General features: G+C 32.9%; 4 protein-coding genes across 4 annotated transcripts in view; 2 read left to right on the plus strand and 2 right to left on the minus strand.

Annotated features, from left to right (window-relative positions):
- Positions 1–1,804: 1,804 nt before the first annotated feature.
- LOC148239089 (coiled-coil domain-containing protein 149) lies at positions 1,805–5,120 on the plus strand. Its single transcript, XM_088188462.1, has 7 exons — positions 1,805–1,970; positions 2,037–2,291; positions 2,357–2,527; positions 2,597–2,869; positions 2,934–3,015; positions 3,075–3,219; positions 3,797–5,120. Exons 1-7 carry the CDS (start codon positions 1,899–1,901, stop codon positions 4,146–4,148), a joined length of 1,350 nt encoding a protein of 449 aa, XP_088044588.1. The 5' UTR covers positions 1,805–1,898; the 3' UTR covers positions 4,149–5,120.
- Positions 4,667–8,316, minus strand: LOC148239090 (armadillo-like helical domain-containing protein 3). Its single transcript, XM_088188449.1, has 12 exons — positions 7,823–8,316; positions 7,597–7,757; positions 7,368–7,535; positions 7,196–7,307; positions 6,960–7,136; positions 6,762–6,897; positions 6,615–6,694; positions 6,423–6,555; positions 6,080–6,167; positions 5,657–6,016; positions 5,426–5,586; positions 4,667–5,358 (listed from the first exon to the last, which is right to left on the minus strand). The coding sequence occupies exons 1-12, from the start codon at positions 8,089–8,091 to the stop codon at positions 5,143–5,145; spliced, it is 2,061 nt and encodes a 686-aa protein (XP_088044575.1). The 5' UTR covers positions 8,092–8,316; the 3' UTR covers positions 4,667–5,142.
- Positions 8,317–12,902: 4,586 nt separating this feature from the next.
- Positions 12,903–18,994, plus strand: LOC148239091 (uncharacterized). Its single transcript, XM_088192088.1, has 10 exons — positions 12,903–13,254; positions 15,571–15,721; positions 15,786–16,196; positions 16,269–16,405; positions 16,471–16,555; positions 16,621–16,707; positions 17,819–17,893; positions 18,035–18,289; positions 18,360–18,574; positions 18,654–18,994. The coding sequence occupies exons 1-10, from the start codon at positions 12,924–12,926 to the stop codon at positions 18,875–18,877; spliced, it is 1,971 nt and encodes a 656-aa protein (XP_088048214.1). The 5' UTR covers positions 12,903–12,923; the 3' UTR covers positions 18,878–18,994.
- A 395-nt stretch (positions 18,995–19,389) lies between these two features.
- Positions 19,390–21,124, minus strand: part of sev (receptor protein-tyrosine kinase sevenless) — a 47,778-nt gene continuing 46,043 nt past the window's right edge. Inside the window, exon 35 of the mRNA XM_088192075.1 lies at positions 19,390–20,511. Coding sequence (XP_088048201.1) covers positions 20,030–20,511 — 482 coding nt within the window. The 3' untranslated portion in view covers positions 19,390–20,029. The remainder of the gene's footprint in view (positions 20,512–21,124) is intronic.

Below are 21,124 nucleotides of genomic sequence, written 5' to 3' on the forward strand. Positions count from 1 at the left end.
TAAAGTTAAATATATGATACCAGCATTGTTAAATCAACCTTCAATATTACTTAAAAACCGGTTAGTAACTTATACACAAATATTTATACACATATATATGTATATCTATATACATATATATCTATTGCGAAATAGAGACAAGTTTACATGTCTATATTAGAAACTATAGAAAATTCATTATTATGTAATTATTAAGTAATTATTTACAGCATTACACAAATATCATTATTTTAATCACCTGTGAATTCAGTCCGACGACAAAAATGTTGTTGCCTGTTTCTCTAGTGTATTTTTGTGAAATTTTAAAAAACAAAAATATTTCAAAATTATCTGAATATCATCACTAAAAAAAACACAGATATTGCTAATTTTTCAGAAATGAAAATAAAGTCAAACATTATTTAATAAAAAAGCTATATTTATTTTGTAAATTAGCACAAAATTGTAACTGTTAGTTTTCGCAAAATCATGATACGATAACCCACACAGGATAAAAGATTGAATATGATAATTATAAACTGCTATTACATTGTCAGAAAAATCAGGTCTTGTTATGCGTAAAATTTTAAGATTTATAGTCATATCCGTTATTAGATGTTATAAATCATTCTGGCTAGATTTATTTTGCTTACTTAGGGGAAGTGTTCTTTTCAAACCACTGCTGTAGGTTCTTCAGCTATATTTTGTATCTTGGTTTGGATGATAGCCGAGGCCATATTTAATATTTTGAATCATTTTATACCTAAAAATGAAATCGAATGGTCAAAGTGTGTTCGTGCAATATCAGGAAAAATTAAATTAATTGATTGTTTTCATTATAGGTGTCGCACATCAGGTCGCTTTGAACCATTGCTGCTTACACAGGGAATTATTAGCATCCAAAAGATGTTAACAGATTTGAAAAAAATATTGGATGAAGTTGTTAAAGTTGTCAATTTCATTAAGGTTCGTCCACTTAATTACCGAGTTTTTCAAGATGGGAAGTCAATATACACATATATTATTACATAAAGTAGTACGTTGGTTGTCACCTGGAAAACTACTCAATCGCCTTTTTGAGCTTCCTGATGAAGTATGACAATTTTTAATGGATACGCAATTTTAATTTAAAGATTACTTGATTGATATTTTTACTTATTGTAATGAAGTCAATTTGAGCATCCAAGATGCAGCTGCAAATGTATTTAAAGTTGAAGATAAAATATAAGCGATTATAAATGAATATTTTTCAACAATTCAACAATTTTATAGAAACTTCTATCAAAGAGCTTCCTAAATGAAACAAAGCAGATTTTTTTAAGCATTTATTTCTAAAAAGAAGCTTTAGGAATTTTTTTTTTGTTTGCAGCTTTAGGAATTAGAGATGCATTCAACATGGAAGTTACTAATGCAAGACATTTATCTGTATGTAAACATGATATTATCGTAGAATTGTCATAAGATACATTTTTGAAACTACAATTCAACAAAGCTGAACTCGCAATTTTTTGGTTGCTTCTTAAATTTGATTACTCTGCACTTGAAAATAAAGCACTCCAGCAAAACAGCAGGTTTTTTTGGTTATACATTAAAATATAAAAACAAACAAAATATAAAAACAAACTCAATATAGAAGCGGACATTGCAGTTCTACTTTTTAAGGAAACAGCAGCTTATTTAAGATAAATAATTCATTATTATTTATTGTATACTTTTTTTTAATAACATACAAATAATAATTGTAATAAAATTTCAATTTGTACAGAAAATAAAAATTTTGGTATAAAATATTTTTATCATGCCAAATATTTTTTACGCTAGGACCAATATTTAAGAAAAACATTTCCATAAACGTCAAAATATAATGTTGACGTTGTCATTTTATCGAGCGTCGTTTTAAATATCGCACATAAGTACAAATGTTTAATAAATCGCCAGTAAAATCCAAAGTTAATTTTATTGATGAACATCTCGAAAATGTCGTATCTGAGGTAATTTCGTAGTTGGTTTCACTATATGTCGTATTTTAATTAAACATTTTTTTTTGTTTGTTATAGAATGCGATTTTACGCAGTAAGCTTCAAAGTAAGGTTGAAGCTCTGTCGATAATGAGCAAACAATTGGATAAGTGTCTAGCTGAAAAGGATAATTATGAACTGCTGGTGGAACAATTGCAACTGAGACATCCACCTATAATAAAAGCTGAAATAGATCCATCGACTTTCTTCGATAATTCTGATTTCACGAATAAGTTGTCAGGCGCACAATTATTAGCGAATACTAGAGAACATAATAAATTATTAACTATTGAAGTGAGTGAGACGTGTATTATTAATAATATATAAACTAAATATTGAATTAAATAATTATTTATTAGGTGGAGACGCTGAAACATAAATTAGAAGAAGCAGAAGAAGACATTAAAGTATTAAGAAAAGGCAATGGATCTCAAAAAGCTTTAGATAAATCATTTGGCATGAATGTAGTCAATGCCTTAAGTTTCGAAAGAGAGGAACTTGTTCTTCAATTAGAATTGGCAAATAAAAAGGTCGAATTTTGTTCAAATATGTTATATAAAATATTAAATATTGTACTTAATAATGTTTCTGTGTCATAGATTGAGCAAATGCAGAATGATTTAAAGTCGATGCTCGATGAAAAAGAAGATCTTATTAATGAACGGGACGCTTATAAGTGTAAATTGCACAGATTGAATCATGAATTGATGGTGGCTCTATCTAAAAATAAGACACCATCGACTGAAAAAACAAAGCCGAATCTTTTACTTGACATTGATGCTCTCGTGATGGAGAATAGATATCTCCAAGAAAGACTTACTCAAGCTCAGGCCGAGAAAGAGCTAGCAACGCACGCCCTTACAAAATATAAAGTATTTATTTTTACAATTATTCTAATATTTATATGTTTAAATAAATTTTGTATGTATATTTTAGAGTATATTAGAAACTAAGCAGCAAAAAGGTCTATTGAAGCTCGGGACCAATAATATCAACTCGGTTGTGAGTCATAAGCAAGGTAAATATTATTTTAAACGTTTCTATGAACATAATTTTTTTAATTGATGTAATTTGCAGTCAAACAACTGTTGGAGAGTGGAACTACTCAAGAACTTCCAGTCACAGCGGCTACTATTGCTGATCTAAGAGCACTAAGTTTCGGTCTTTTGGACGCTTTAAATGATAAATCTCTTGCTCTATCGCATCAAAAGAAAGCTAACAGGTATAATACGAGGAAGAGCTGAATGAAAACCTTAAATATTTTTATCTCATAATTTATTCAAGGAAAATATTACAAAATGACATCATTTTCTATGTAGTCTTCATAGTGTTCAGTATAAGTTTACGAATGGTGGTGGTGCTCAAGTACCATCACCAGTACAATCACCTTCTGTTTCAAAAAGCTCAGCAAGTATACTTGGCAGGCAATGTTATGTCATTCTTTCAATTCTGAAGTCAGCTAGCTTGTTTTTTTTCTAATAATGTCATTAATCAGTGTGTCTAACCTTATTGAAAAGTCAGCTACAAAACTTTTTAGTCCGCCCATACACTAGCTGCAGTAACAGACATGCATCACCTTATAAAACGAATAACAGCTCCGCTCTATTTCAAGACATGTTGCAATTGTAGCGGCTATTTTAAGCTACTGCTGTGTTTTCATGTTTCATGCCTTCAAACTGCATGTTACACCGCAATGTTATTATGAATCGCAATTTTATGGTTTTCATTTGAATCATCCGCATATATAAATTAATAATCATTTTGAGCGTAATATGCAATTACATTTTGTGTTTTTATAGGATCTTAGCTACTCGTATATCAGACTTAGAAAAAAAGTTAGAGTGTGGTACTGACTCTGAAGATAGGATTTCCGTTTTTCCGTCGAAAGTTCTTTTAGAATCGTATTGTTCGTCAGACGTCGATCGTTACAAGATCGAAGATGAAACTATTACAGTCAACGTACAACAGCCCATCGATGAAGAGTATGAATGCGAAAATATAAAAGGCAAGATGAAGAATAATGAAAATGTTCAAGAGTACAATTTTAAAATTGAAAATTCTACTAATAACGAAGAAAGTCCTCTTCCACCCGAATTGCAAAAATTGGTGCAGGAAGCTTTGGACAACATGTACTTGGAAGATAATCAATAACAGTATATAATCATTGATGGTACAATTTACATTCCAATATATATGTTAATATTTACTTTGTTTAAAAATCAATTTCTAGTCATTCACTAAATATATGTTTATTAATGAAAAAACCAAATAAGACGTATCAAGTCTAAAAATGTTACATGATAGTATATGCCATTTTTGCGTTTAATTTTTTTAGTGCAATGTGCTCAATGAAAATCCTATTTTTTTATAAACTGTTTGTAAGATGATGATTTTATTTAGATTTTCTATATATTGTTTTATGTATATAAATGAAAGACCTTTTTTATAATTTATCTTAAAAATCCATTCTTTATTATTGTTTTTTTACGCCAAAGATTTATAAATGATGTAATATATTGAAAAAGTACTTAAAGGTATTAAGAATGTATTTAATTTTAATTTATTTAACATATGTACCTACTACATATACAGATTCTCAAAAGTTGACATTCCCTATTAAAAGTTATAGGATATTAGGAATGGAGGATGGGATTGTATAAAAACATTGCTTGAAACAAGAAAAATACATTTATTACATGTATCTTGTAATTGAAAAATAATGTAGTACAATATAAGAAGTACAAAATACTGCAATAATAAATTCATATTTTAAAAATCAACACAAAACTAGATCTCAATTAAGTATTAATTATTTGTCGGAGCATAAAAGTTGCTTTTTCAAATTGATTAGCCAAAAAATAACATTAGGCATTTAATCTTTAAATAATTTATTTTATAAAAAAGTACTTAAAAATATTATTTTAAATTAATTTCTCTAAGTAAAAACTATTATTCGTTTTTGGAGTAAAAATTCTTATGTGCAATTTGAGAAATTGCCTTAAAATGACAAACTTATAACTGAATTAAACCCCCTGGTAACATTTTAAATATAATTTAATGTAATACCTACATACAGTATGGACGTTATAACATAATATACGAATAAATTGACGTTTCAAAAATGTTTTATCAATTATGATTCGATTTACGAGATTACGGTTCCTTCGTGTAATAGCAACAATCCTTTTATATCAGTCCCTGCGTAATCGACGTGCGCTCTGGTGTCTCTGACAGTTTGCATTAGAGCACCTTGTAGAAATTCGCTATATATTGGTTTTTCCCCGTACCGCTCAAATTTATCTAGAGATTCTTGAAGCTTTAACATCAAACCTTCGTAATTTTTCCGGACTACTTCCAAGATCTGAAAAACCATAAAATAAAAAACATCAATACACATACACAAATATATAATATAATTAACTATATACCTGATCTTCGTTCGGAGTTGATAAATTTTGACTAGCCAACCAACTCTCAATTTTTGGCGTAAAGTGATTAATAATGGCTCTGATATTGATCAAACAATTGGCTAACTTTAGAGCCTTTTCTTTATATTCACTATCACTATCACTCGTCGAGTATCGTAATGCTAATAAAATATAAATCAAATGGTTGTTATAATATTTGGTCTTCATAATTATTTACTTATAAAGTCTTACCCATTGAATATAAATTATCAAAAACTTGGTGCATTCTAATGAGCTCGTAATACAGCTGATCGTAACTCGCCGGCGTCGGTAAAAACGTATCTCCGTACATAATGAATATATTGAAGATGTTTATGATTTGCAAGCTCAAGAAGAATATGTCCATCTTCTTGGATAGATTCGATTCATTGTTTACTATGAATTTTAAAAGACAGATCATCGCCGACCATAGCTCCTTCCATTGATAGTCGAGTCTGACACGGCATCGTTTTTGATAGCATAAGAGTCTATGAACAACGCCGATGCAATGCAAATATAACTCCATTGGTAATCTTTTCATCATGTGTGACATTATAAATTCAACGAGAAGATCTATTTATATGATAAAAAAATTTAAAAAAACGTAAAATTAAAGATCCATATAATGAATTTTACCTATCAAAGTTGCTGCTAAGGTCTGCGATGGAGCCTCTTTATCGGCGGTGATTTTTCTGTGCCTCATTGGTAATCTATGTAACTGAACCTAATTAAAAATATGTAAGTACAAAATATTAAATACGGTTTTCCATAAAATATGTTGTAATTGAAAACATATGAGGAAAAAGAGCGTAAGTTGACTTATTTAACCCTTATTATATAAGATCTGTATCAATTTCCACACAAGAATGCAATTACACTGTGTAACTGTTGAATATGAAATAATATATTGTAACTACACAATTAAAGAGCATCTTATTATTTTTAATAAAACTATTTTCTTTAAAAAATACATATTTACCTTGAAAGTTAAATTACAATCGTGCATGATTGAATTTGCATATTGATCTTCTGATATACAAGTCAAAATGAGGAAGCATAATTTACAGTTATTTATACTAGGTTCAGTTTTAGTATCTTGCATCACAATAGAACTGAAAATATAATTTATTCATGAACACACACTTTAATAAAAATTGTAATAAATATTTACCAATATTGGAAGAACGTGACGAGGAGATTTGTCGGTTGTGACATGTCCAATTCTAACTGATCGTTTGCATTAGGAGGTGCCTTTAATTAAATAATAAATTATGAGTCTAGAAATCAATATATACTCATTATATATATATATATTAACCTGATTATGCGATAGGGTATTAACAGGCGAAGGCGGAGCACTAGGTCTATCACTTTGAGTGTGAGCCAAAGTAGTCATAAAGTTTCTGTTCAAATGAGCCGCTTCATATAACGCTAGTAGAACTGCATTATTTGCTCTATATAAATAAATAACGATTTAAATGTTTCAAGCTATATATGCTCCAAGTATTCAACTAACCTAATTTGGTGAGTTTTTCCCGTGCTTACATCGTCGCCGCTTAAAAACATACCACCGACCATAGACGTTAAAGAACTAAGCCATCCACCGCTACCAGTTCCGCTTTCACTGCCTGCTCTTTCTCTACCGTACCGAGAACAAAAGCCTCCCAATGCCGAAGTAATAACTTGACCGTATCTAATAAATTAACAATTAATGAATAGATTAATATGCTCTTGTACTTCATATTTAATTACCCATTCAACGCGAGTTCGTCATCTAAAATCGATAGTTTTACGATATATGGATTAACAGATTCATCTTTTTTGTAATTCACAAGTAACGTCAGTAATAACACAGCGTCGTGACCTTGATGGAGTTAATAAAATTGAATATGATATTAATCAAAATGTTATTAAGAAATCTTACCGTGGATTTGTCTTTCCGCCGTAGTCGATAACAATTTAATTAAAGCTTCGAATAGTGATGTTATCATGAAATATTCTAATAAAGGGTTATCGCTAACGTCTTCTTTACCAGTGATTATGACGAGTAATAGTTTTAATACGTGGGTTTTTAAGCTATCTGGAGCAGTACCTGTAAAATAAAAATACGTTTAACTGTGAATATACAATACAAGTAAATATTTACACTATACCTGACAAAAAATCATTGCAAGAATTTAAAAACTTCTGCATCACAATATCAGCCGCTTTCAGACCGATTAACGTATTAACCAAATCTTGGCCCGATTCTTGATTCATTTTTTTATATACGGATGATATTATGGCGCTCATCGTTTGTAATGAATATACGATCCTTTAAAATAAACTTAATTGAGCAAACTATCGAATCGAATACTAAATGTTGGTTTAGAAATATACCTTAATTGGTTTTCCTGATTCAACGTGTCCACACATTTTGAAAAGAGCAAGTTGATGTTTTCTTTTAAGCTCGAAAACTGTTCTGGGTTCAACTTTTGTATTTCGGCTTCCAGCTGATTCACTTTTGGCTTCAAAAGAAACAGTTCGTCCCAAAAAGTGGGATTGTTCGACGTCAAATCTTCGCCACGGAAGTAAGATTCGTATATTTGCACAACTTTTTCTTTCAGTTGCCTTTTCGAGCCGGAGCCGCTTCTTTTGCGCGCCGCCATATGTTCTGTGATACGTTTTATTCGGTAGGGTGGCAAATAGCAAAGCTCGAGGCTGGCGATCGTAAATTAGAGGAAGACTAACGATTCATTACATCTATTCGACTGCGATAAGCCCTAAGCATTCATAAAAACTTGAGTGAAAGTTAACACGCGCATCGAAGACTAGCGATAAGATAAACCGGCCACGCTCCGATAAGTCAAAAGTGACAGCGCAAGTGACAGTCCGTAATAATTGCGAATGGTCTTAGCAACATCATTTGAGTCCTATTATTCTATAAAATATATGACTCATGTAAAAGCAAAAATAGTTCGCTAATTTTTTAAAAATCAAACGAAAAACGTTTAATTAGAAATTAATAAATATTTTTCATTTTAAAGTACAACATATATAAATAAAACAGTAACATAATATGCAACCACATGTAAAATTAAATAGCAAACATATATGTATATGTAAATGTATGTAAAAAATACAAATGCTACTATCTCAAAGGCTAATAAGGATTGTAAAAGGAGCGATAAAACTACAATATATTTTAAAGTTTCAACGAATAAATATAATTATTAGGTTATCCCAATTATATTTTTCTTCGAAACTTAAAAATATATTGTAGTTTTATAGCTCCTCTCACAGTCCTTATTAGGGATATCATTTCAGCATTCTCCAGGAGGAGGCTTAGTTCGGTTATTCAGTGGTTGTTTTTTAATCTTTTGATTTCATTAATATTTATAGTTTTTCATTAGATAACATAAAATTCAATAAGGGGAGAGCTGCACCCACCTGCTCCACCACAAATATGACGTCTCTATGTAGAACTGTAAACAGCAATAAAATTGTGCCTTCGCAGTGGAAGCGCTCAATTATCTACCGTTTATATCAAGTATAACAATATTATGATTTACAATAATGAGAATCAAATGAAAAATACCTAAATTGAATCGTCGCCGTCATAGTAAGAACGAATGGTTAACTAGCAATTAATATTAAAAAAATTAAAACAATATCATGACTTACAATAAGTGGGAATCGAATGAAGCACATTTAAACCGAATTTTGACCAACAAAAGAGCGTAAAAAACAATTATCCTTTCTCAGAAGTCAAAAATCCACGTAAAAAACAATAAAATCGGGCCGACACGGTTTTATTACTTTTGATGTCGATTTTTGACTTCTGAGAAGTAATAATTGTTTTTGCGCCTTCCTGTTGACCAAAATTTAGTTTGAATATGCTTTGACTAATACTCTCACATCAGAAGTCCGTAGTAATATCGGCAAGGATAGCAAGCATGTTTTAAAAACATGTTGTATTACCGAAGTGCAAACGGCGTCTGTCTGTACTTATTCGTCCGCTTATTTTTCCTTGATAGGTGAGTTGGCTTAGTTTGTATTTTTGACTTGACCTAATAAAAGTTCTAAAAGTATAATTAGTTGTAGAAATGTATTATGGCAAGTATGTTAATGTATATATGACTAGGTATAGAAAAGTTGAAATCGTATAATTTTATAAGCACCTGATATGAAAATTATATTTTCACTAGTAAAAATATATATTTACCAGTAAAAATGTAGTTCTATAGGATTTCACTGAAATGACATATTTATAAAAAAATATTGTTGCGACCTCTCCCCTTTGGAGATGGCCGTCTTTTCTTCTCGAAGGACCACCGTCTTTCGACGGAATTAAACGCCTCTAACCATAGAAATGCTTTATTATCAGAGTTTACATCCTCAGAATCCTTGCTGACGCACGACCATACGCCGTGACAGCCGAGGCGTCTTCAGGTTATTTATACACACAAAACCACGCACGGCCATAACACACTTTTATTCGGCCATGCATAAATATATGTAAAATTGTCGGAACAAATATAATATATTCAAGAGTGATTTTTCAAGATTTTCTGAGAGGGATAACCTGAGAATTTATGGTTTAGAATCTTAACTTTAACTTTTTCCAGTGGTGGGTAATATTAAAAATAGTTATAGACCACGATCTAAATATATTATTATTAACGAGAAACTTGTTTTAACCCATTACCTGCCATGACCCCTATTTGGGGTACCTGACTTTTATTGCTCTGTGGTTGGTAGTACATCCTGATATATTGCAACTAGCAACACAGTTACGTTTAGAAGAGTATAGCAGTATTGTCACAAAATAATCTACAATTGTAAATCAGAGGTAAATCACTAACAGAAAAAGTGACTTTCATATAATATACATTTTGTATGTTATTATTTTGTGCATGTCTAATTTATAGGTTATATTAAACGTCAGTGCTCGGCCATAAATATAAAAAAAATATCACAGCCAGTGTTATTTATTGTTTTATTGCCTGTTCCTATTTGGTGATCATGGCTGATGCCGTGTGAAATACTTGTTGCATATTATGACTTATTTCATTTTTTATTATTTTGTAGATTTGGGTACAAGGAAATTTTACTCGCTTGCTTAATTGAAAGAAATAGTTAATGATCTAAATTTTAACGATGTAACGATGATTCATATACTTAATCTATGGGGACATTTACCCCCTCCCCTGTTGACTAAAACTGAATTGAAAAAATATTAATGTGTAAATAAGAGTAGAATTTTCAAAAACAAGTTGGGGAAGGGGATAAGATTTTGAATAATAAAAAATATATAGGTAGTACAGCTTCGAAAAGGAAAATCTCCTGTGGAAATATTTGAGATATTATCTGACAAAAATATAATGGAATATATAGTGCTTCACAAAATAGCTGTCATGGTATAATTTTTTCTCAGGACTGTCTAAAGAAGTATATCGTTCTCTACCCCAGTGCAAGTACGAGGATCTTTCTATGTGTAAGGAAATGTTTGGCACGAAACCGATATTTGGAGATAAAAAGAAAAAGAAAGAATACCGAATAAGCCAATAGAAAATTTACTGGTAAAATTTTAAAATTAGTTCATTACTTAATCTCTAAAAATGTTGGTAAATATGGCTATTGGATTGATGTTAAAAATGCCATTATGGGGGCCAATATAGATTTGTTATGGCCAAAACTGGTCGGCGCAGAAATAGCGGTGTTGTGACGGCTCCCTCTCTTCCGGCAAGCTTGTAAGGGTTCGGACGCGTGCCGTCGCGCGTCCGCCCCATTCTAACCATGTAAACACCGTAAACCGTTAAATAAATATTACTGCAGCGGCTCAATCTGTGTCTCATTGCCACCCGCCATCATCACCACCCCTAAACTGGTAACCTGCGACGTGATCCTGAGCACGTACATGGAGTCAGATTCAAAATGGCAGACACAGACGCCGCTGCAGTACAAAAGCCGAGCCGCTGCTGAGCTGTTTGCTGCCATCCCGCCGGTGCTTCCCTGGACCCGGACTCGAGCTGGCGGACCACCAAGACGATGGGCCTGCGCCCCCGACCATGTGCCGCCATCGTCAGCCACCGTCGCCACTGACAGACGCCGCCACCGACCACGTGACCCAGGAAGCACCCGGCGCCGCCACGCGCCTTCAGCGGGAAGCCACCGAAGTGCTGCCGTAGACCAGGCTCGAGTGGACCACGCGTGACCCGTCACGCACCCGTAGGGCTACGCCCCCGCGACTCCGAGCTCGAACCGCATGTTCGGGGCCCGTCACGCGCGCGCCCTGTGTAGCTGCACCGACGCACCACAGGGCCCCGAAAGGTGCTCCCGGACATGCCCGTTCTTCTCGCGCCCCCTGGAGCCCTACGCGCCGCCCGGGTCTACGCGTGTTCCACTCGGCTTGGAGCGAAGCACGCCGCGCGTCACTGGAGGCCGCGCCGCCACACCATACGTCACGACTTTGCTACTTTTGCGCCGCCAGCATTTAATCAACAGCAGCGCCAAGGCCCCCATACCTCCCCCTGGTTATAGTTCGCAATTGTAAATTGCTAGGGCCGGAGCCGTATGGGGGCCAATATAGATTTGTTATGGCCAAAACTGGTCGGCGCAGAAATAGCGGTGTTGTGACGGCTCCCTCTCTTCCGGCAAGCTTGTAAGGGTTCGGACGCGTGCCGTCGCGCGTCCGCCCCATTCTAACCATGTAAACACCGTAAACCGTTAAATAAATATTACTGCAGCGGCTCAATCTGTGTCTCATTGCCACCCGCCATCATCACCACCCCTAAACCATATTTGTATGAAAAGACAATAATTGTGTTAAAATGTGATCGACTCGTAAAGGTATACTTACATTATAAAATGTAAGTAGATGGTCCAAAACTATGAAGAAACACGTAAAAATTCCCTTACATTACTTTTTAAACCGATGTAATAAGTTTGATTGGAGTATAAATAAATATAGGATAAAAAAAGCATAGAAGGAGTATTGTGAGAACATATTTACGATCATCATCAATATCTAATCCGAAATATTCAGAAAGACCTCCACGCATTTATAATCGTGTTTTTAAATAAATGAAAAGTTCTCCTAAAATACTTTAAACAAAGATGTGCCGTGTGCAATAAAATGCAAGAAACATATTGCTCAGAGTGTAATTGTAGGATTAGCATGAATAAATTTCACTGTTAAATATATTTTTATTTCACATACCCCACTTGGGAACTGTTGGGAACAACAATTGGGAATCTAAAAAATCTGGCAAGTGATGGGTTAAACTTTGGTTCATTTTTAGTGTACATTCTGTTTATTTTAATACACAACTAATTATTTTAGAATAAATATTGTTATTTTGTTATTAAATTAATATTTTGTTACCGACAAAAGTAAAAAAAATATTGTGTTTGTTTTAAAAAATGTATAGTTTTATGGGCAACGTTCTCGTCGTTAAGGCCGGCACCTCATCTCAGCAGTTGCAAGTTTGCCGTCAGGATGGGGCGACACCGTGCGCATAAAAATTCCGATTCCGAAGCGGAGAAAGAGGAAGTAGCCGATTCCGACCAGTCCGAAGCGTCTTCGTCGGATGAGAACTCAAAGCTGGAGCGGAAGAAGCGCAAGCAGCGGAAGAAACGCAAAGAGCGGAAGCGACGATCTCCGTCCGAGTCCGATTCTTCGGACGACTCTTCGGAAGACTCGGACGAGTCGGAGTCGGAATCGGAGTCCGACTCGGACGAATCCACGCCGAAACACAAGCGCAGCAAACGTCATCGCAAACACTCGGCCAAGCGTAAACGGAAGGCGAAACGTCGCGAAGCGGAAGCTGGTGAGCGGTCCGATCTAATTTTTTTTCAAAGACGGCGTCAATCGACCCTGTGACGTCATGCGATACCGATACCGATACCGATACCGATCTTATATTTTGTAATAAGGTCAAATTATTTTTGTTTTCAAAATCGCTTATTGTTTATAATAGGTAGTACACGCCACGCCATCTTTGATATTTAATTATTTTTTTTCTTTCTAAAACAACCGATTATAAAAATATCCATGATTTTTTATTTTAAATTATAGTTGTTATAAAAATGTGCCCGGCACACACAAGCGCCTAAAATCTTATGTAATTCTCCATTAAACACTTTTATGCATCACAAATTATTCATTGGATGTGACGGAAATTAACGGTAAATTGCTTAAAGTTATCGAGCTGTTTTCAAAATTTGAACCAGCGATAGAAAAACACATTAATCATCTTATTGATCGCCAAAGCTATCAAAGACAAAATTTTGCACATGCAAAATGAATGAATGCTTTATATTTTTTCTTTAATCGTGGACGTACTCCAGATGAAAGTAATCAAGAATAAATGTCAAGTTTGCAACTCAAAAAGTGGAAATTAAGGAAAGTTTCTTAGAATTCATAAATATTGAGGACACGACTGGAACGAAAATGACTATTCATTTTGAATTTTTTGAGCCAATATTGCTTATCGTAGTCAAGGCTACGACAATGAAGCCTATTTGCGATGTATATAATCTCATATTGCAAAAATCAATCCAAGAGCGTTTTTCACTCCATGTGTCTGTCATTGTTGATGCTGTAAAAGGAGCAATTAAAATTGTAAAAAAAATTTCAACCGTCCAAATTATTTACAATTTATTTCGGGATCGACAAAGCCTTACAAACTCCGTGAGTGCTTTGAAAACTAGATTGAAAGGCATTTATCCTGCTTTAAAAGAAGTTGTTTAATTAGGTAAAAGATTCAATTGTACGTTTAACATCATAATCCACAGAAACTGTGATGTAGAATACAGTAGACCCCCCAATAACATAGTAAATTGGAGACATGCTATTTGGGTGGCCATTACTTTATGTGTGAGCTAGCCAAATGGAGGATATCTCATCACACTCACCTGATTCGTATGTATGTACTATGTATGTATTGCAAAAAATTGTATGAGTATTTTCTAGTCCCCCAACTACACGCACCCAAATAGCACGTTACCAATTTACCGTGTTATTGGGGGGTTTACTGTACTATAGATTTTCTCATATCTCGCTACTACAAAGATTTCTTCGAAAAATGCGTTTTATGGGCAAAAACCTTTGCAATAGATGCAGATTTGAGAGACGATTTTAATCTTAAGCAAAAAAAATCGCAATAGAAAAAGAAAATCTTTGACGAAGAGACATGTTCACTTGAGCCTTCTAGTCCAAAAATAAAATTTAAAACCAAATTTTGTGTTGTTTCGATTACTTAAATATATTTTAAAACCTTTCGAATTTTTGTATAAAATCAACGGTCAACGGACTATTGGTCACATGGCAACTGATCATAGGAACATTGCTCACGCGAACTAATTGTTCACATGAACATTGTCACAAGGCAACTTCTCACACGGTGTTAGGAAAGTTATTTAATTTCAATAATAACAGGACACAAAGTGAAAAAACTCTTGTGACCGATGATCACCGAATCAAAGTCAAGCAAAATGCGGAAATGAAGGACGAACAATTAAAAGAAAAATGTAAATTATTAGAAAAAAGTATCTAGTTTTAAAGAAAAAATAGACGTAGATGCAGAGGAAATTAATGCACCTGGAATTATTTTAAAGTGGATTTACAACTCTAACCTCAAAGAATTATTTCCAAATGTATTAATCGTATTAAAAATACTATCGACTTTGCTCGTTTTAGTTGCCAAGGGAGAGAAAACTTTTTCAAAATTAAAACTTATTAAGGACTATCTACGATCGAGCATGAGTCAAGAAAAATTGGAAGGTTTGGCAATAATTTCAATAGAAAATGAAATTGCCACTCTCTTGATATTGATGTTTTGCAGACGAATTTCGATAAAATAAAAGCGAAAAAATCATTAAACCAAAAGTTATAAATACTTTTGTAATTTTCAATTTTTTTGTATTGTATTGAGTATTTTTATTTTTTATTGTATTGTGGGTTATATTTTTTCTGACATCATTAAATTGTATTTAAGCGTGCCTTCTCATTAGTTCGGAGCAAGCACGCTTATATATAAAGCGAAAATATATAGGATAATGCCAGTTTATATAATACTATATAGCATAACATATGAACGATATTCTATATTTTTATTGTTTCACTATTTGTTTTAAAAATATAGCGGTAACGGTTGCAGTTCATCATGAGAAAGAAAGCGGCAAAACACACAAAATGAGAAGTATCTGTTTAGAGAGAAAAGCTGAGGAAAATCAAGAAGACATGATTCACGACCTTACGATTAATATAGATAGAAAAAAAGAAAGTGTCAGAAGGTATGCTATATAATTGAAATTTATTTAATTAGCACTTTACGATAATAATGACTTGTTCTTTTAGAGTGTATATTGATAGACCGGAAGTTAAAAACGGAGACAGGCAAGTAACGATCCAAAAGGAAAGAGTGGTTCATGAAGAAATTTATCATAGTCGTGAAAGGAGCGATAGAGGATTCGAGAAACAAAGGCATGATAAATATCCACCAGAGAGAAGTTATCCAATCAAAGATCGTAGCGATTTTGAGAGAATGGATGATCGACCGCATCAAAAGAAAAACCTCAGAGATTTCGAGAAAAACGATAAGGTCAATTATAGGAGAATTGAACACGAGCACGAACCGGAGTTTTCTCGAATTCGTCCCGATGATTATGAGCGCAAAAACAGGGACGATCGTTCCGATAACAGATCTCGCCCTTTAGATAATGACAGGTATCAACGGCACGAGCAAAAGCAAGGAAATGGAGATCGAAGGTACGTTTTTTAATTTTGCATTAGTATGCTTATAAAATATATTAAATCTAAATTCTTCACTAATCGTTTTAGGCAAGAATTTCCTCCTCACAAGAGGAATAAGAACCAAGAAGATCGCTATGCGGAACGCCAAGAACATCCACCCAGACACGGCGAGGAAGAATATGAACAAAAATCTCGTAACGACACTTACCAGAAAAACGATCGAGGTAGTTGTTTATATTTTATCGTGTGCATATTCCATGTATTATCGTGCTAAAAATGATTATTACAGGTTATCAATCGAGGTCAAACGAAATGAGGGGAACTCAATCGAAGGAATACAGAGACAGCGAAGATAACTCGCATCGACCTCCGAAGTATGATTTATATATTTTAAAACACTATACCATTATTATGTTATTATTCTATGTTCGATTCGTAGGCGCAGATTTGATGAAAGAATTCCAGAGGAAAGAGGCGGTGCGGGTGCGCCTTCCCGAAAAGATACTACTTCAAACAATTCAAACAGGTAGGGATAGACAAATATTTTCTTTTTATATATTTAGTAACAGTTTCGTAAGTGAAGTGAAATTATATCGAATTGAAACGTAAAAAATGGGGTTTGTATAGTATATGTATCTCTGACGATTGCAACAATTCGCTTAGCACATCTCATTCTTGTTCATATAAAAGCGACAGACGTAAAAGATTAAAAAGTGCTAACCGTCATATTGTCCTATGAGAAACTAGAAGACGTGCTAAAGTATATTTTGTTTATTTTACAGTGGCTCCATTTACACTGATTGGCTGTTGTCTTATATAAGTCAAACTCTTATAAAGTTACGGTGGTCGGCGTCTTTTTTGCGTCTCAAACGAACAAAATATGTTAATCATATTGTTAAAAACTATGTTTTTGTATCCTGATAATGCTGATTGACAAATGCTCTTCGAGTAAATTTGAAAATTGGAAGAATAGAATCAAGGATTGCGGACAGACACGATCGTTCAATACAGTCAACAATCTGTAAACGATATATGCACAGAATGACTATTAAGAAATATGTTACATGGATGGAATTTATAAATTATGTGGATAACAATATTAAGAACAGTAATAGAAAATTAAGAACTTCATTTTTGCGAGGATAAAAATCGACAAAGATTTGGAATTAATACAAACTTTCATAAAGGATTCATCATATTACTATATTGAAAGAAATACAAGAATAAAATTCAATTTTACCAAATCGAATGAAAATACGGCACAAGATCGATAGATAATTTTGATGCCTGTTTGAAATAGTCAAGGCTTTATATCACAAGCAACCGGATTGGATGGAGCGACTTAAAAAAGTCATATACGATTTTCGAAGATGTTTAATATTCTCTTTTAAGCTTTCCGATGATTGAAGTTGCATATTTTACGAAGATACTGAAGTGTAGGTATTGTAAAAACAACAGCTTTGAGAAATATATAGTTGTGATTGTATCTTATGTGAGATGTATGTGTTTGTAATTAACATCATTCGCAATCTTCCAGTGTTCTGACAATATAAAATATATATATTACAAACATAACAGCTTATAAGAATGTGCGTTTCAACGTCAATTATGTTATTTTGTATATTTTATTTGTTTAGAAATATAAGGCAAAGGTCAACAGAAAGGGAAAGAGGGCCGCCTAGAGATAAGAATCCTCCGCCGTCCAACGCTAGGTATGACTTCCCAATTCTATTAAAATATCTGATTTTTTTTTAATTTTTGTGAATCTTTAATGTAAGAAACAAGAAATTTCTCATCCCATATCGCTAATTACATGATTGGGTTTATTTCTATTATTATTTTTCTTAATCCAGGAGAGATTCTAGCCCCGGTAATAAGAGAAGACGTCCACAAAGCAGTAAATGGGAAAATGAAGATTCGTACGAATGGGGCAAAAAGGACCAACCGAATAATGATAATAAAACCGATAAGGATAAAGCTCAAAAGGATAAGGAGAAACCAAACTTCGGATTGTCCGGCAAGTTGACTGAAGATACGAATATGGTCAACGGTGTTGTGATAAAATATTCTGAACCTACAGAAGGAAGGAAACCAAAGAGGAGATGGAGGTATTGATTTTATTGAATTTATATTAAATTTTATGTACTATTATTGTTTTAATCGCGATTTAAATTTCAGATTCTATCCATTCAAAGGCGATAAACCACTCCCCATATTATATATACACAGGCAATCGTATTTCTTACTAGGTAGAGATCGTACCGTAGCCGATATACCTTTGGATCATCCGTCTATATCAAAACAACATGCAGTTTTACAATATAGACTTGTACCGTTTACGAGAGACGACGGATCGACTGGAAAACGTGTCAGACCTTATATGATAGATCTCGGTATATAGTATTTATAATCTATTTTATATATAATTAAATAAAATAGGTGTTTTTAATCGTTTTACTTTTTTAATTACAGGCTCTGCTAATGGTACATTTGTAAATAATAAGCCGATCGAAGCAGCAAAGTATGTTGAACTTTTAGAGAGAGACGTGATCAAGTTTGGTTTTAGCCAGCGCGAGTACGTTTTACTCCACGAGAACAGCAAAGAAGACGAAATGGACGATGATGTCAACGTTGCAATAAAAACCGAAGATGACGACGATGTAAAAAAAATTAAATCGGAGCCAGAAGATAACTAGGAGTAATGTTGCGGTATTAAGTTACTAGTTACTATTATTTTTTTTTGTCGGTGTCATATTTGAGATTTTTGATTGTATGAAAAAATGATTATAACAATTTTTTTGTACATAGATTATATTTTTTATTTTTCCCTTCGTACAAAGTAGGTTTGATGATTCCCAGTAAAATTTCCTATATTATGATTATATTTAATCTCTAAACTAAAAAAAAATTAGTAATCAAATATTATTGTAGACATGTTTCTAAATTTAAAATGTCCAATATCAAGATGGGGAGATCAACAAAAACTTCACTTCACTGTCTGCAGTGTTTGGGTCGGTACAGTTTGACGAGCGGCAGTACAAATCAGACATGTAACAAACGAAATTTTTCATTCAATAAATTATGAGAAATATTTAAGATTTTCATTTGATACGCCCTCATTAGAATAAAGTTACGATATAATTTATTTTTCAGTAAGTCACACGCCTAGAAAATTTATATACAGTTCAGGTTTTAATAATAAATATGCTCAAGTTTAATAAAATATATTTATTATACGTACATGTGAACGTTAAATGAATCACAACAGTATTATTACATTTTGTACAAATTGTTAATAAAGGAAATTATAAAAAAAACTTAATATTGAGATTCTAATTTACTTTTAGAAACAAATAATAAATTAAAGAACAATATACAAAAAATATCATTTGCTAATAAACTTATAGAATATTTTGTACTTTAGCTTAATGTTATTCAAAGTAATGCAAGTAGAAAATGAGTATAAACAAATATTTATAGGAACATTATCAAACCTAAATAAATGAAAAAGAAACATCTCGATTTAAAAATAAGTCATCTGAGACTCTCAGCCTTAACAAGTGATTTATAAATAATAAAGTAGTAATACAACTAAATATTGACTTAACGTATGTACAATTTGGTAAAAAAAAATGCAGTATCCTTTTATATATCACATGAATATTATGAACGTTCCATAATATCAAATTAACGAGTGTAACAACTCGATTATAATTGTTCTAAATTGAAAAATTCTAATATGAATATATATAATATCCTTCACAAATCGAATTTTATATAAATAAATACACATATACAAAAATATAAATAATATCAAGAACTTCAACAAATTATTACTTTTAACAGAGTCAGCAATGAGTCTTACCGATCGAATCCAAATTATTGTGATTCAATAAACCGGTACTCTTAACGAAGACGTTGCAGTTCAACAGTTTGTTCATCTCGTCTACGTTATTGTTCAAACAGATTTTTTCATCATCACTTATATGATTAACGTCAGTATTCGCGTTTGGCACACTTGTGAAACTGATCCGAGGTATCAGCTTGGAGACCTCGTCGCATTCCGCAGTCAGAACGTTCGTTTCCGGAATGACGGTAGTTACTTTCGATGTGTTGTTGATGTCTTCGTTACCGTTCAAGATTTCACTCTTGACGATCCTCGGCACTCTTCTTATGCTAGAGCGAGGAACTTCGTAACCATCGATCTGAGTCACCGGAGCAATGTCACCGTCATAAACCAATTCCAGGTACTTCGGAGGATGAACTGGAGTTGGAATTGGAATGTCCATGGCCATCTGCATGTTTTGTGGCATGATGTCTACAGGATGACCTATAAAATTGACACTTGTAAGTATATGGAGTAAGAATTTTTTTCATGTTAATTAAAATGCGAGGTTATAGTTTTGAAGCGGATTTTACCTGAACATTCGCTATTTTGGTTTTCATCCACAAAGTACATTCTATTATTAATACCGGCAACTGTAAAATGATTAAATATGATTACATGCATATAGTGCGAGTTATAGAAAAATAGAAAATTTTAATTAGCGACAGACGTGAACTAAAAACTTGTGAATGAAAAAAATTGACCAAAAATATTTTTAATTTTAATACTATGGTAATCAATTACTGTGTCACAATAAGATCTTGTTTATTAGGTGTAAGTTTTATTTTTAAAACTTCAGTGTAATTCATGGTTTTTATGACTTTCAGTTTTGATTATGATATTGACTTGTTTAAACAAATTTTAAGCTATAGGAAATATTTTTTTTATTTAATAATGCCTCATTTTTAGGATTGCTTTAGATTTTTTAGGAGCATATGAACATGTTTCCTCTCAAAAAACCTCTGCTCCCGACTTTTTTTATGAGGACATTAAAAAGGTGTAATATTTGTCATACTCGAAAAAATCAGTCTTATAGATAATCATTTGCTTCAAATTT

The sequence above is a fragment of the Plectrocnemia conspersa genome, unplaced genomic scaffold (assembly GCF_051122295.1).
Source record: "Plectrocnemia conspersa isolate PC_06_02 unplaced genomic scaffold, ASM5112229v1 ptg000001l, whole genome shotgun sequence".
NCBI lineage: Eukaryota > Metazoa > Arthropoda > Insecta > Trichoptera > Polycentropodidae > Plectrocnemia > Plectrocnemia conspersa.